Source organism: Clarias gariepinus, chromosome 4, assembly GCF_024256425.1.
Source record: "Clarias gariepinus isolate MV-2021 ecotype Netherlands chromosome 4, CGAR_prim_01v2, whole genome shotgun sequence".
Classification (NCBI taxonomy): domain Eukaryota; kingdom Metazoa; phylum Chordata; class Actinopteri; order Siluriformes; family Clariidae; genus Clarias; species Clarias gariepinus.
In genome coordinates this window covers 39,053,129-39,069,411 of record NC_071103.1, presented here as the reverse complement: position 1 = coordinate 39,069,411, position 16,283 = coordinate 39,053,129, and the positions used below count along the sequence as shown (strand labels likewise).

At 38.4% G+C, this 16,283-nt stretch overlaps 1 protein-coding gene across 4 annotated transcripts in view; it reads right to left on the bottom strand.

Moving 5' to 3' along the window:
• The window catches only part of col11a1a (collagen, type XI, alpha 1a), a 97,873-nt gene that overhangs the window by 24,240 nt on the left and 57,350 nt on the right, over nucleotides 1-16,283 (bottom strand). For all 4 annotated transcript variants that reach the window (XM_053494018.1, XM_053494016.1, XM_053494019.1 and 1 more), the window contains 10 exons: nucleotides 14,436-14,489; nucleotides 12,685-12,729; nucleotides 11,749-11,802; nucleotides 11,574-11,618; nucleotides 10,263-10,316; nucleotides 10,082-10,135; nucleotides 6,206-6,259; nucleotides 5,763-5,870; nucleotides 5,535-5,624; nucleotides 4,614-4,667 (listed from right to left, as the gene is read on the bottom strand). In XM_053494018.1, the coding sequence (XP_053349993.1) occupies nucleotides 4,614-4,667; nucleotides 5,535-5,624; nucleotides 5,763-5,870; nucleotides 6,206-6,259; nucleotides 10,082-10,135; nucleotides 10,263-10,316; nucleotides 11,574-11,618; nucleotides 11,749-11,802; nucleotides 12,685-12,729; nucleotides 14,436-14,489 (612 nt within the window). The remainder of the gene's footprint in view (nucleotides 1-4,613; nucleotides 4,668-5,534; nucleotides 5,625-5,762; nucleotides 5,871-6,205; nucleotides 6,260-10,081; nucleotides 10,136-10,262; nucleotides 10,317-11,573; nucleotides 11,619-11,748; nucleotides 11,803-12,684; nucleotides 12,730-14,435; nucleotides 14,490-16,283) is intronic.

The window sequence follows — 16,283 nt, the reverse complement described above, 5'->3', positions numbered from 1 at the left end:
GGAGAACATCTCAGATCTGAACATGTCACCAGGAACATGAGAAATTGTACTAACTGTACCTCACCAAGTCATTGGAACTGTACCTTTCTCTGTATAAAATAGTTACCTTAAAATTAATTATAATTTGACTTACATAACTGGTCCTTTAAATGTACATTATACCCAAATTTCTATTAAAAAAAGTGTTCAATCAAGAGTAGCACCAGTTTATTAACCCTTTAGAACCCTTTAAATGTATTGTTATTTTAGGTATTGTATAAAAATGTATTGTTATTTTAGGTATTGTATAAAAATGTATTGTTATTTTAGGTATTGTTTATTCCACCCACCCTCGAGCAGGTCTGCTTTGGAATTTGTTCAGCTTGGATTTAAGCTCGTGCATTGACGATGCTCTTCTTTAAATCTTAGGCACAGAATCTTGGCGTTTTTCCCACAAGCTACGTCGAACACTCAGCAGTGAATTATGTACTCTGTAAGCGAGGTGTATGAAGGGAAATTAAAAGCTCTGGTGGTAATCTAAAACAGTGCAAGTTTCTGTCCTTGGCTTTCATCAATCCCGTCCGTGATTCTGCCAGAAATGCTTCTTAAAAAACGCTTATATAAATTACAGAGCATCTGGAGGAAGTAAACAGGAAGTGTTTACAGGTAAAGGCTAGGATTTATATGACGTTTTAAAACAAACAGTCACAGCTTGTTCAGACAGCATGGTCAGATCTGATCACTGGGCCAGATGACCTTCTGAATGAGAACAAAAGTGGACCCAGGACGAAGCCTTGGAGCGAACTCTGTAGTCAAGATGTTAGCACGGGATGATTCAAGTTACTGTAAAATTCATCCTTCTGTTTAATAAAAAATTTAATGGTTTAGGGGAAAATAATTAAATTGATAGTTAAGACATGCACAGGTAATTTTGCTTTATCCACTAGGGGGACAAAACAAGCACCAAACTCAAGATTAGAAACTCAGATAGTAAAAATATGCCAATTATCTAATTATTTGTAAGCAATTAATATTTTGTCATTTAGGATATATTAAGTTAAGCATGAACTTTATGTTCAGTCATAATTAATGCTTTCAGATGCAATTAGTTGCTGAGCCTTGGTCTTACTGAAAGGAAATAATATAAAGGAGGGTACAAAGGTGTTTTTCTGTATGAATATGTTACTTTTAAGATTAACCATAATGCTAATGGATAATTGTAATGTTGCCATAGTAACAACATAATGTTCTTTTTTATTTATTTATTACTCTCTCATGGTCTATACCACTTTATCCTGTATACAGGGTCGCAGGAGGTCTGGAGCCTATCCCAGCAGACTTAGGGCACGAGGCAGGGTACACCCTGGACGGGGTGCTAATCCACACTCTCGATCACATACTAGGGGCAATTTGGGAACACCAGTTAGCCTAACCTGCAGGTCTTTGGACAGTGGGAGGAACCCGGAGTACCCAGAGGAAACCTATCAAGCATGCAGAGAACATGCAAACTCCAGGCGCACACTAACCTGAGGCAGGAACTTACCCAGAGGTAGAGGTGCAAGCGAGAGCGCTAACCACTTAGCCACCATGCTGCCTATTTATTTATTTATTTATTTATTTTTACATCAACTAAAACTTGGATGGTGGTGAAATGAAGAGCCTGAGCAATCCTGGCACAATTAAATAAATAAAAAACAAACAAAGTAAAATAAAATAGGAGAGCTATTCATCTTTCCTATTATTTATTAAGTGAATAGCTATACCGATAAAAAAAAAAGAAATATTATATGTAGAAAGAATAGGAAACTAAACATCACTTTGCCTTATTATACAACATAATTACAATGTCCGATGACCTTTTTTTATTTTTTGAAACACAACAAAGCTACGGCATGGTGGGGAAGGCTAAGAAAACTCTTATAAACACTTGATAAAGTGCCTATACAGTGGTGTGTAATTCCATAAAATAAAAATAAAACATAAAAAAGAAAAGCTAACTTCGATGCTCTGGCTCAATCCCATACCACTCCTGGTTTTACGATGGGTTTCGTCTCTGAAATGACTTCCTCCTTCTGAGTGCTCTTCAGACTTTATGAAGGCTTCGGAAGGAAAAATAACCGAGCCTGGGCTAAGTGGAAGCCGTGTATGAAGTGGTGCGAGTGTCTCTGAGAGAAGGGAAGACCGAATCGACAGATTCAATCAGAAATATCGATGAGAGGAGAAGCTCTGAAACGTCTGGAACAGCCTCGGGTCTGTCTAGACGCTTCGTGTGGGGAGTCTGCTTTCTGATTAATTCCTTGACAGTGTGTGTGCGTGTGTGTGTGTGTGTGTGTGTGTGTGTGTGTGTGTGTGTGTGTGTGTGTGTGTGTGTGTGCGTGTGTGTGCATTAAATGTGTTGTTTAGCTATGCTGACGCAAGCTGAGTCAGTGTTGTCAGAAATCAGCACTCTGCCTCGGATCTAATGATGAGTTATTAGAGGAGGGTAAGGCAGGAATGTCACTCTTTCATTACTCCTCTCTTACAAACACATCCCTCTTTCTTTATTCTCTAAAGAAAGCTGAATTGATAGACTTCATACAGGTGCAGTTGAGTCCTTTATCTGGCTCTACATGAAAGTCAAATCGATGACACTTCAGACGGCCGTACTAATCCCACACGGCCCTTAAAAACCTCAATCAGGGAATAATAACACTTATCTTCCTCGGCTTTATAGGCGAACACGTCACCTGCGGACAGGACGTCTTTCCAATTCAGCTTCCCATTAACCTAATGCGCGCAGTCCATCAAATCCGACAGACTGCAGTGTAAAATTACAGGAATTTGTGATTATCTTTATTACTAGAAATCTCCTTGTCACTCAGTGTAACTTGGTTTCGTTTAAATCTTCTTTTTCTTTTTTTTTCATCTGTACTGTGTCTTTACTTTCTGCTATTTTTGTTGTTTTTTTTTATCAGTAATTCCTTATATTCTCTCGGCCTGCCTGTCCTTTGCAAAGTCTTGCCAATTGTCATTGTTTGCTTCTTCTTAACTCTGTTCTTTTAGACTTTTTTCATTCCTTGTTTTTTGTACCATTATAAACAGGTCTACAAATACCCATAATGCATCACTGAATCAGTTTACTTCGGAACTGATTATACACATATCTGAACTAAACCTAAATTTGACAATAAATCCGGACTCAGAACTGAGCCCTGAGGAACTCCTCTACTGAAGCAGCAAGACTAAATCCTTTTTTTTTTTATCTGAAATCTCGTCAAATAAGAGATGTTCTGAACATTAAAACAACAATCGAATTTAAATAAATATATTTTAATAGATTGACATATCATCACTTAAATATCAGGTTAAATTTTTTTAATATAATTTCTGTGTCAAATTCATGTCACAGCTCTGGATTCCGATTCTTACAATCAGCTTAATAATTGTTTTTCCGAAAGATAAAAAGTGTCCTCTAGTGGAAACTACTAGCAGTGTTGAACTCCACCATGTAAGCAACTGAAACACACACACACACACACACACACACACACACACACACACACTGTACAGGGCATATGAGGCTAAGTGGATCGGTGGCCTCTGTGTATCTCAATTCCAGCAGGAATTGAGATAAAGAGATGGAAGGCTGGAGCAACAGAAGAGTGGAGTAAAATGGAATGATGGAACAATAGATCATAGGATGGGAGGCTGGAGGCTAGGTGCATTAATAGAGGGATGAAGGAAAGTAAAAATAAAAGAATGGAGGAATAAAGAAATATAAACATGAAGGTATGAAAAAATTGAAATAGAGAGAGAGGATGAAGATGGAGGGAAAGAGGATGGGATGGTCTTCACGAAGGGTGGGTGAAATGATGGAGAAGAGAAGACATGAAGAGACAGGGCAGTGAAGAGATAAAGAAGTAGTGGAATACACAGATGGAAATGTGGATGGATAGTGAGTAGGATGGAAATGGGATGTGAAGTGATAGTGGTGTGTTGGAGAAAATGGGATAGAAGGATACAAGAGTAAAGGGATGAAATGAGGCTAAGCTGGACAGATGGAATCATATCGGCAGAGAAAAATAAAGAGAGAGGGATTAAGAGATGAAGAGATGGAGGATAGTGGTGGAGTGATGGCAGAGTGGAAAGTTGAAGTAAAGGAGTGGATGAAGGAGTTTAGAGATGGATTGAGAGAGAGATGGAGTTTTGGCACTTAAACTTTCTTTTCATCACTTTTTGTTCCTGTTTTACTTTTTGGATTTAATGTTTAAAATGTTTTTTTCCTCTTTCTTTTATCTTTTTGTTTTTCTGATTTTCCACCTAATGTTTATAATTTTTCCTTACTTTTTTCAATTCACCATTGTCTTTCTTTTTCTTTTTCTTTCTTGTTTTCCTTCTGCATTTGATTTCTTTCTTACTTTCTTTCTTTGTTTTTAATGTTTATTCCTTTTTCTTTTATTTTATTTATTTACTTTTAATTTCCTTCTTTTATTTTTTTTCTTATTTTCTTTCTTTTGCATTGTTTTTTTTTCTTCTTTCTTTTTTTTCCTTCTTTCCACTTTTGAAGTATTGAGAAGTGTTGAAATGGAGTGATGGAGGGATGTTAAGCCGGACATGACAGTGAGAATGATGCTTGATGGGAAATGAAAACTTACCACAGGACCAGGGGGACCCTGAGGACCCTCAGCTCCTTTCAGTCCAGCTGCACCCTACAGAGAGAGACAGAGAAAGAAATAGAGAGAGACAGAGAGAGAGAGAGAGAGAGATGTTGGGTCTCGTTTATCACACTATATACAAACCCATTTATTGAGAAATGTGTGTATAAGGAAACTCACTAATAGCAACTTCGCCTGATTGGATAATTAACTAATAAATCTATCTATAAATTAAGAACAACTGTCGATTAAAACAAAAGTAATGGCACCCTGTAAAACAGAAAGCGTGTGTGTGTGTGTGTCTGTAGCTAATTTAGCACACACTGAGCTTTCGAGGTGCTCAACATTCAAACCCCATTTTGATATTTGCAGCTCATTTATGGAGTTTGTGGGCGGGGCTAAATATAACCACTTAGCTGTGTCAAAAAACAGGTCTGTGTGTGTGTGTGTGTGTGTGTGTGCTCAGGCTGTTCTCAGTAATGACCAGAGTTGAGTGAAAGTGAATTGCACCACTGGGGAACAATCACTCCACACACACACACACACACACACACACACGCACACACACACGATGACCTTGAGGTTCTCTGTTATTTTCAGCGTCCTCCTTAATTTCAGAATTAATTTATTTACATAATATAAACAAAGCAAAACTCTCCTCAGATTAGCATAATGCATATAGTGCTACACACCTCAGTGCACACATACATACACACACACACACACACACACACACACACACACACACACACACACACACTAATTGGTGTGTTTTGTTAATTGGTAATGTGTCCTCTGAGAGTAGTACTGCTATAGTGGAGCGCAGCCGCGCTAATGAACTAGCACAAATTTAAACTGCATGTGTGTGTGAGTGTGTGTATGAGAGAGAGTGAGAGAAAGAGTTTGTGTGTATGAGCTTACCAGTGATCCAGGAAGTCCTCGCTCTCCAGGGAACCCTCTCAGTCCAGGTGGTCCATCTTTCCCAGAAGGACCTGGAGGACCTGGGTCTCCCTACAGAACACACACACACACACACAAACAGATCAGGAATAATCTGATGTTACTGATGTATCTCTCAGAACATCACACAGTGCCAGACAACGTCCTGTTTGTTTTGAGCGCAGGTTGTCATGGAGACAGGAATTTCACCTTTGAGCCTTCCTTCCCTCCTGCACCTGGAAGACCCTGCTCTCCAGGAGGTCCTGGGGGTCCGGGGTGTCCTCTCTCTCCGACTGGACCGGTCTCTCCAGTTGGACCCTGTGAGCCAGAGCATCGGTAGATGATTAAAACCCACAATCTCTTTCTCAACGTCTCTTTCATATTTCTCTCACTTCTCTCTCAATCTCTCTCTCTCACTTTCTTACAGTTAGTATCTTTCCTACTTTCTTTCTTTTCTATTTAATATTTAAAATTCACTGCATTAATCCTTTTCTTTTTAATTCCTTTCTGTTTCACTTTCTTTGTATTAAACATTTTTTTCTTTCTTATTTTTTGTTCTTTCTTTGTCTTTCTTTTCCCACCTTCCTTCCCTCCTTTCACATCTGTAAAATCGCCGTGTGTTTAAGAACACCCAGAAGGAGGTTAAACTCTACCTGAGGGCCGACGACTCCTCCAGGGCCGGGGGGACCTGTTTTTCCTTGGAAACCCTGTGAACGAGTGCAGAATATTACACACAATATTAAAGTGTGGGACTGTACGTCTGTATACGATTCACCTTTAAACCGAACAGCGATTAAAAGGAGCGTCAGGGGACATAATGCTGATCAAGCGCATGCAGGACTTCAACAGAGTGTGTTCAGTGTGCGTCAAGATCAGCTGCAAAATTATTACATGATCACTTCTTGCTTTATTTGTTAGCTTTAACAGCCTGGTTTGGAAAAAAAAAAAAATCAGGAAAAAAAATCCCAGACAAAAGCAACACTGTGAACGTTTTGTCCGAATAAATGCTACGTGAGCATTTATTTACTTACTGACGGCCGCCTCATGTCCGAGTCGCGCGTTCTGATTTGAGATTCATAATCACGTGCATAAGAACTCAGGGATCAGAAATCAGAACTCTGCTTGATTACTGCGAAGAGGAAGCAATCACATGACCCTGGGGCCAGTCACATGACCCTCAGGCTCAGCTGTAATAGGAGAGTTAGCATGACCAAGGATGCGGCAATCGATCAAACCGTACAATCAGACGGAAATTAGAAATCGGATGCAGATAAATAAGTTCTGAGAAATCAGATGATATACCGTGCAGGTTTCCGTCATTCCGCGAAATTTTACAGACAGATTAGCAAAACGAGCAGGAGTGAAACAGCAAATGTGGCTAATGCAAGTAGCATTCTATTACACAACATTGTGGAAGACTAATGTATGATAGCAATGTTTAATGCTAGCAGGGAAAACTGTAAGCTAAAGACGACTAAAAGCTACGACACAGAAAAAATGTGTTTCAGAAACAGAAAAAGTGTTTCAGTAACTATCTTGAAGAATCTGTTTGGCGCAACATTGATCTACTTGCATTAGCTAGACTTAAAAAAATGTTAAAGGTGCAAATCAGGATTTTTTATAAAAAAAATAAATAGATTATTTGCACTTGGATTAATAATGTTATTTAGTATATATAACAACTTGGATTATTATGTAAAAAAGATTAAATGGTAATAAAAATAAATAACTAAGAAAATGAATAAATAAATAAATAAATAAATAAGTCAAAGGTAGACAATAACTCCCAATAATTTTTACAATATAATTTAGTTTTTTTTTTTTTTTTTTGTGTGTGTGTGTGTGTGTTAATTTTTATACTTAACATTGCCATGTCTCATAACTTATTAAACAACACTGTTCACCCTGAGCAGCTCAGATGGGACGGATAAATCATGTGCAGTGTTATCATGACTCTAATAATAATAATAATAATAATAATGAGTGCATTCATTATTTACATTTAGTTTAGTTCTGAATATTTGTGAATATTATACCTAAACATTCTGAGACAGATCTTTAACAGGTTCTACACTGTATATAATTATGTCTCAGCAAGTGAAATTATCCTGAATACAGTTGAATTTATCTACACTTCATTAAAATAACAATAAAACAAACCACATTTCAAGATTATTAACCTTATTTCTCTTCGAACATTACTAAAATTGAAAATGTCTTGTTCTGTTGCCAGATAATTTTGTTAGTTTTAGGAATTTGTTTCTTGAAAGAAGCCAGATTATCTACCAATAGAACCAGAAATTCCAATTCAATTATTTTTGTAGAATTTGTCTAAAAATAATGTTAATAATAATATAGTTGGTTTGTCGTAATCTTATAAAAAAAAAAAAATTACAAATAGGTTCGCCTAGAATCAGGAATATTTCACTTGCTTAGATGTAATTTTTTTGCAGAATTCCACAACGGAGAAGCCGCATCCTCGAAGGTTATATTGCAAAAGAATAAAAACCCAATGGGAAGTTCTACTAAAGTTGCTTGACTTTGTGAAGAAGTACATCTGCAGCCTGTTGCAGGACGTTTCAGCCTTCAGCCTCATCAATGATATTAGGTGTAGCCGTGTCAGCGCAATGTCTCTCATCAGTTTAACTGTGCAGTGATTAATGAGGAGTTCTACTCCACTGAGCGTTTACTGTTCTACATGCAGAGCAGTTTCAGGGTTCACACACTGGTTAAGCAGTCGCAGGTGGGTTGGATGATATGCTTCAGACGTGAGGCATTCTGAAAAGGTTCTGTTCATGGTGAGCTCTGGGACAACGCCAGGTACTGCTATCAGTACTCAATATCAGTGGGTACTCAAACGAGTGAACTTACTGTACATACTCGGTCTGGCGAGTATTGGTGGTATTGGTGCATCACTATTAATTATACAAAGAACGTCTGGGGTACTAAGAAATTTTTGCTAAATATTAAACATCTATTAGGCTCTAGACGTTAGGGAGAAACTAACACACAGGTAATCCGAGAGGCGTTCAACTCAAAGCAGGATTTTTTTCTTTGTGCAGAATAACAGAACACAGTTCTGAGAGTTGCCAACAGCCTTTGATCCTCTGCATAATCAATCCCCTGTACATTCGATCAAGAATAAAGGATCTTCATTTTTATACTTGAAAATTAACACTTATACTTGATTGTGATCATTTAACAAACAAACCTAATTACTCAATAAATATACAAATGACCTGGTGAGATTTGCTACAGTACATCCAGACTGGAGCTTTCAGGAATGAATGTATAACTTTAATATATGTCTTGGTGTTTTACAGTCTTAATTAAACCGGCCGTTATATTTACAGGCTGCACCGAGACTCGAACCCTGGATGCTTTACTATCCCGAATCCGCCTATAAATCAGGTACCGCATCCTAATGAAGCTTATTAAGAGGCAGTGTGTTAAACCGAGACCTCCAGCATATTCCATCTGCAGCATCAATAAACAAACACTGGAAGATGTTACAGTAACTGTTTCAATGTTTGTTTGTTTTTTCCCTAAAACAGCCAAGAATCCAAACCTCTCCTGGAATTGTGACTGACAATAGCACTTGTGTTTGATCACTAACAATAAAAAATAATGTTTGGCTTTGAGGAGCGTTGTTATAAACCAACACTTGTTTACTGTTAACTGTCTATACAGTAAATACAAACAACAACAGCGCCACCTAGGTAGTTTTACACAAACAATAAAGAATAAATTTTCAGTTTCATCAATTTTAGGGAACAGATTATGAAGTCGTAAACATCATTTCATTTCCAGTATAAATGATTAGGAAGCTGGGAGGCATGTGATTGGATAATTAAATACCTGTTAAGCCTAAAACAACGATTTAATGATTAACAATCATATTTAAGCCTTGCATATATTTACAAGTCATATTAAAACATTTATCAGTTAGCGAGCTAGCATACAGTAAGCAGTAAACTAGCATATGGACAGTCTTGTCGCTGTACACTTTTAAACGTCCCATTTCTACCTGTGCAGCATTTAGTGTTTCGCCCGCTCTGACACCCCGATATGACTTTATCATTAAGTGATAAGTCGTGCCAGGTGTGTGAGAGCTGTTAAAACACCAAAGGTTACACGTGCAGAGCTCTCGGAGCTGAACAGTCGCTCTTTAAAGTGACAAACGAGCTCCCGGATGCCAGCTGGCACCATCAGCCTCTTATTAATGCACCTTCTGAAAATAAATCCTGGCATTAGAGAGTGTGAGTGAAAGCATATGTGTGTGAGTGTGTGTCAGAGTGTGTGAGCGGAGCTGGAGGTCATTCTGGGTGCCGAGGCTCCGCTAAAGCGCGGCGGCTCTCAGAGACACGGCCCTCCAGGTGTTAGAGACGATATCGACATGAAGGGGACAGAATAATGAGCGTCGCCGTGCTCCCCCACCCGGCCGGAGGTGTCTGTCAGACCCGAGCGCCTCGCCGGACAGCCCAACGAGCACCAGCTCCCAAATATCTAGCGCGCAAAGAGAAACTCACCGTCTCACCCCGCTGGCCAGGGTGTCCGGGCAACCCGTCCTTTCCAGGTGGTCCCTAAGGATGACACACACACACACAGATATACACACATGAGTTATTTAATATACACCACATTATAGTGTAGTACTGAACAGAACTGCATCATTAGTACACAATGATATGGGAATATAGCGGTACTTACAGGGGGACCCTTCGGTCCTGGGAACCCGACGGGGCCCTGAGGTCCTTGAGGTCCCTTTAAACAAACATTTCAGATAATTACCATAAAGAATACACACTATTATTATTATTTTTGACGTATAATGTTAATCATGCTCGAGCCAGAGCTTTAAATGTAACCGGTGTGTTAGATCGTTTAAAACAGGCGTGTCAGGAGAGTTTAATGTTATCTCAGCTCGAACACACACAAATTGACTCATTAGCACTGCGGTGATTAGCTAATGAGCCGAATCTGGCGTGATAAATGAGGTTAAAACTCCATTCTATCGTAACCTGACATGATTTTAAAAAGTGTAGCTACCACATGACCGTCTACACGTCTACATGCTACACGTCGACACTTCATTATGTATCGTTTAAACATGCAGATGAGATGCAAATTTGACATGCGCTGCAATAAAGATGCGCATCTTAATTAACAGGACATGCGGCGTGTCACTCGCATGATTTGCCGTCTCCGGTTGTGTTTCACGCAACGTTCACAATTTGCCGGCAAGAAGCTGGGGCTGATTATACACAAACGATTAGCACCTACTTCAGAAGGGTAAGTCTAACACAATATTACAAATCAGCTTGTGTTTATTGGATGATGCGGATTTAAAAAAAAAAAAAAAGACATTAAAAACATCAGAAGAACAGGAAAGGCGTAAAACAAAGAGGAATAAAGTAGAGAACATTATGAAATGTTACATTTAAACTTTACTTTTATATTGACACTGGTTCTTTGCCTATTATTATTATTATTATTATTATTATTATCTATTTATAATTGGTAAGTTTTGGGAAAACTTCCATTTCTGATGTATCAGGCTAACTATTCAAAACTACACATTAGCTTAGCATCAATTTGCATTTGATTGCAGATTTTTCAGTTGCCTAGCGACAGTGTTATCCTAAATTCAACCGCTACAACAGCAACCATCATGAATTTGGTGCTAGTTGTAGTTGGTGAAACTTTTTTCTGTTCAGTTGAAAAAATCGGAAATCCTTTTCAGGGAATTGGTTAGTATTTTCATCATTATTTCTTACAGTATTTGCAAAAGAATATCCATGCACCGGTGCAGGGTGGTATTCCATAAACAAGTAGCAAAGGAAACAGAGGATGGGATATTTCTCTGAATATGAAATGAGCTGGATTCTGTACAAAATAAATCCCTTTATAAGTCTGCAACAGGCACTTCTGGAGGACGATAATAGATGTTCGGTTCTGACCTACTGTATGTGCAATGCTAAAGTGTAGACAGTGCCGCAGGGCATTATGGGTAGCACTTACTCTCTCTCCAGGCGGGCCAGGTGGACCATCATTGCCCGCTGTACCCTGAAAGAGAGAGGAAGATAAACAAAGAGAGAAAGAGAGGGAGAGAAAGAGAGAGATAGATGCATTTAGAATACATATTATGCGAAAAAAATGTTAATAAACAAGAAGCAAGAAAGTATTGTGCTGTTACCTTAGGACCTGGCTTTCCAGTAGGACCTCTGGCACCCCGAGCACCCCGTGGACCCTGACGCCAGGACACACAAACACATTCACAATTATAAGATAACATGTTACTGTATGTTCTTAATAACATAACACAACACACTATATAACTATATAACACATTATATAAACACATACAGTACACTTAACAATCCCTTATGTGTGTCAGTGACAAAAAAGAGGTGTGGCATCTGTGTCTTAGTATCAATGAAGAGGTGTGGCCCCTGTGTCTGTTAGTGTCAATAAAGGAGGTGTGGCCTAATAGAGGAGGTGTGGCCCCTGTGTCTGTTAGTGTCAATAAAGGAGGTGTGGCCTAATAGAGGAGGTGTGGCCCCTGTGTCTGTTAGTGTCAATAAAGGAGGTGTGGCCTAATAGAGGAGGTGTGGCCCCTGTGTCTGTTAGTGTCAATAAAGGAGGTGTGGCCTAATAGAGGAGGTGTGGCCCCTGTGTCTTTTAGTATCAACAGTATCTGTTAGTGCTGAAAATGCGGCGTGGCCTGATGGAAGAGGTGTGGCCTCTGCAAGAATTAGTGTCAATAAAGGATGTATGGCCTATTGGAAGAGGAATGGCCTCTAGGTGTGTGTGTGTGTGTGTGTCAATAAAAGAGGTGTGTCCTCTGTTTTAAGCCTGTGTATCAGTGATAATAAATGAGGCCTGGTCTTTACGTCTGCCAGTCACAGTGATGGAGGCATTGCAGTGATGTGACATACAGTATACACATAACTCATTTAACAGAAATGTTTGTTTTTTTGTGTTTAATGATTTTGTATTAAAGCAGCTCTACGAGATACAGAACTAATGCCGCGATTGTAATCACTGGTGTTACTAGTGTTTCAAGTTAAATTTAAATATATACTAATAAAAACATACATTTTATGCACAGTGACATGCAGAGACAGCTTACCGTTGGACCTCGCTGTCCCCTTGGACCGGGTTTCCCTGCAACACCCTTTCAAAAAGAAAACCGAGAAGTGAGTGTGGAGAATATCAATGGTGGGGTTCGATATAATGCTGGCAAAGAGCTTGGCTAGGAAGATGCCAAGCTGGCATCCACACTCACATACTCTCTCTCTCTCTCTCTCTTTCTCTTACACACACACACACACACACACACACACACTCAGGACATTAGCCGCCTGTTGTCTATTCCTGAACAGATTGCAACTGCATTATGTGGCATTTTGCCTTCTGTTAAAATGTTTATGAATTCATTATTTAACATTATTGACGGATGAGTCTAAAGCTTGGAAATCACTGGTGGAAATAGCACATTTTTTACGTGTAAGTTTACATTTTAATTTGTGTTTGTGTTCTCATGAGGTTAGAAAAGATGACACATTGGTAGCGTCTTAGCAAAGAGAACTGACTAAAGACTGAAAATCCCTTACAGTAATGGCAAAGATGATTTAAAAAAAATCCAAAACAAGGTAAAAAATTGTGTAATAAAGCCAGTTCATTTACTATAAATTTCTGACTTCCTATAATTAGTGGGCTCTAGTTAACCACTTTATCTAGCTAGCCAAAAAGAACTCCCTGCCCTGATTCAAGCATTAACCTTCTGAGATAACTTTAGCTACTGTAGCTAGCAATAAACTCCTGACTAACTAAAATAAACTGAAATAACTTTCGCTAGCTGAAACTTATTTCCCATCATAACTTTAGCGATTCAGAAATAACTTTATGGTATTTTTTTGGATACCTAAAAATAACAAGGAATAATTTTTGCTAGCTGGAAATTTAACTTTAGCTAGTTAAAAGTAGCTTCATAATGTAACATTGCCTAGCTAAAAATAGCCTGGAATGACCTGTTAGTACTTTAGCTAGCTAGAAAGTATTTCCTGTGGTAACTTTAGCTAGTCAGAAATAAATGTATAAAACAACATTGGCAAGCTAACAATATCTGTGGTTACTTTAGTTAGTCACCTTCTGTAATGTGTTTGGCTACTCAGCTATAAGCACTTACCTTTAGTTCATTTAAAGTAGCCTACTTTGACAACTTTATCAAGCTAATAACCTCTTTTGAGAAGTTTTGGCGTCTAACCTCCTTTAATATTATTTGTAAATAATTAATAATCAACAAATGTTAACATTGTGAATAAGGTGTCATGCCTGGTAAAATAACATGGATCCAGCTAGCATTTAAGCTAAAACAGCCATGGTTTAATTTGTGACTCCTGTTAGCTGTCAAGTATAGTTCCTGTGGAATAACTACTAAGTAGTTTCGGGATTTGTTTAAAATTTTTCGGTTTGGTGATAATGCTGTTTAGCAAATTAAATTCAGTAGGTGAAAAACATCTTAATTAGCTCCACTACAGCAGGTGCATCTGCAATGGCAATGCCCGAGTGCTGGCACGAATCACACGCCATCAGCTTGTTGTGTGTAAACACTGGCTGGTGGATCCTGTGTGTGTGTGCATTTAGCATAAACGAACACAGACCGTGTCCAACAAGGCACAACACTTCACCTTTCAACTTCCTCACCACCGATCGACATTTTCCTCTAGTTTGTGTGATTCAGCATCTTTTGTTCTCGAGCATCGATCGGCGTCAGTGTTTTCTTTGCAAATCCCTCCATGATGGGAATCAATGAGTCCTGAGTGTGTGTGTGTGTGTACATGTGCGTGCCTACATATTAATGCACAAATCACATCTTACCCTGCCTCCTTTCTCTCCGTTGGCTCCTGGGAATCCCGGGAATCCGGTCGAGCCCTGAGGATCAGAGAAGTGAGCGGGATGAATAATCATTTATATCCAACTGATACAATTACACACCAAAAAAAGGTTATGCAAAATAAACTGTTACCCGTCATACATTACACGAGGCTGGTGTAACCAAAGAGAGACTCAGAAACACAAATGAACAAGCATGAACTATTACTAGTTATAATTAGCGTCATAAAATGTAGACTTTTAAACTAGAGAAAAACATTTATATCAAAAACCATGAACAAACACACGATTCTGATTGGCCAACAGAGAGACCATTTGTTTATCATATCATGGTTTCTCCTCATACTATAATCATATTAAAGTGTAACCATGATGACCGTAATAAATAAGAGATTAGATTTAAGCTAATAGTTAAGCTAATATATTTTAGCATAATATAGTTTAGCCTGTTTTTCTTTTACTAGTCAAATTGCTATAAATGTTTAAAAGCGACAGTGAAAAAAAACATATCAAGTTAATTTTAGTTTTTGAATTTGTACATAGTAAAAAAAAAAAATTTAAATCTTTTTTAATATTTGTTTGTGTGCAATGCTGTGAGGTGCAGACAAACCTAAAAAACAGCTCTAAAAGTTAGTTGATGCAAGCATAACTTTGTTGACGCTAATAACACACCCGCTATTCAGTTATAGCAATAACACGTTTTTGAGTGCCTTATTTGACCAATCAGAATCGAGTATTTCACACTGTAGAACTGTGATTGTAAATATTAGCTTATGGGAATGCGTTTTTTAATCACATCACATGACAAAAAAAAAAGAAAAAGAAATTATATAAATGTCATTCAGAGTTGCTTACGGGCCTCTGGCCACCAGGGGGCACTGTGATTTTTAAAACATTGTTACATTGCTATCATTTGGTGAAATGGTTTATGTATCAGGCACTCACAGTAATGCCCCCCCCCTCTATAAATCTACAACTTTCTTATATCTTTTATGTAAACTACATTATAACTACATGATAATTAAGTAATGAAAGAAAGTAATGTAGCTTTCAATATAAGAACGGTATATGTGTGGTATAAAAACACTGTGAATAGATTCATTCTAAGCCATTAAGTTGAGTTAGCTTGTGCATTTTCACATTTTTGCCTGTTGACGTATGAATTTGTGGTTAGCGAGTCTCTGAAGTAAGAAGTATTAGGCTAATGCGTGTCAAGTTGCTAGTCTGTTACTACTTATGGCTACTAAATGTTCGGAAACGAACATGCGTTGCCACACTTACACACATATTTCTGTATTAATATCATTCTGAGGACCTCCCACTGAGGACCTAATCATTAACGCCGCAAGATAATGCTAGGCTACAGCTAAACTTTAACACTAACCTAAACCTTAGTAATGACAAGGAAACATTTGAGCTCTTGTAGCCGCAGTTTATCTTGTGTGGACCAGATCAATGTCACCACATGGTCAAAACTGGCAGACAGTTCTATCCCGGTCCTCACTAGTATATAAGAATTTTTTTTTAAAAAACACTTTCTCTCACACTCACACACACACACAGGAGACAAAAAGTGAGGATTGTGCATGCACGGTGACTGACTGAACGAGGATGGTCTTACCCCGGCTCTCCGTTCCCGCCAGCGTTATTTGGAGTAAAGAAAACAAGTCAGTGCTGTGTTTTACTGCCCCCTCTATTTACACACCGCATCGCCACTGTGATTTAGCTCACACACACTATGTTTTACAGAAACAACATCAACAGCGTCTGAACACCACCTCTGTGATAAACAGTGAAACTCTGTGCAATGACAGCTCATGGAAATGCAGAAGT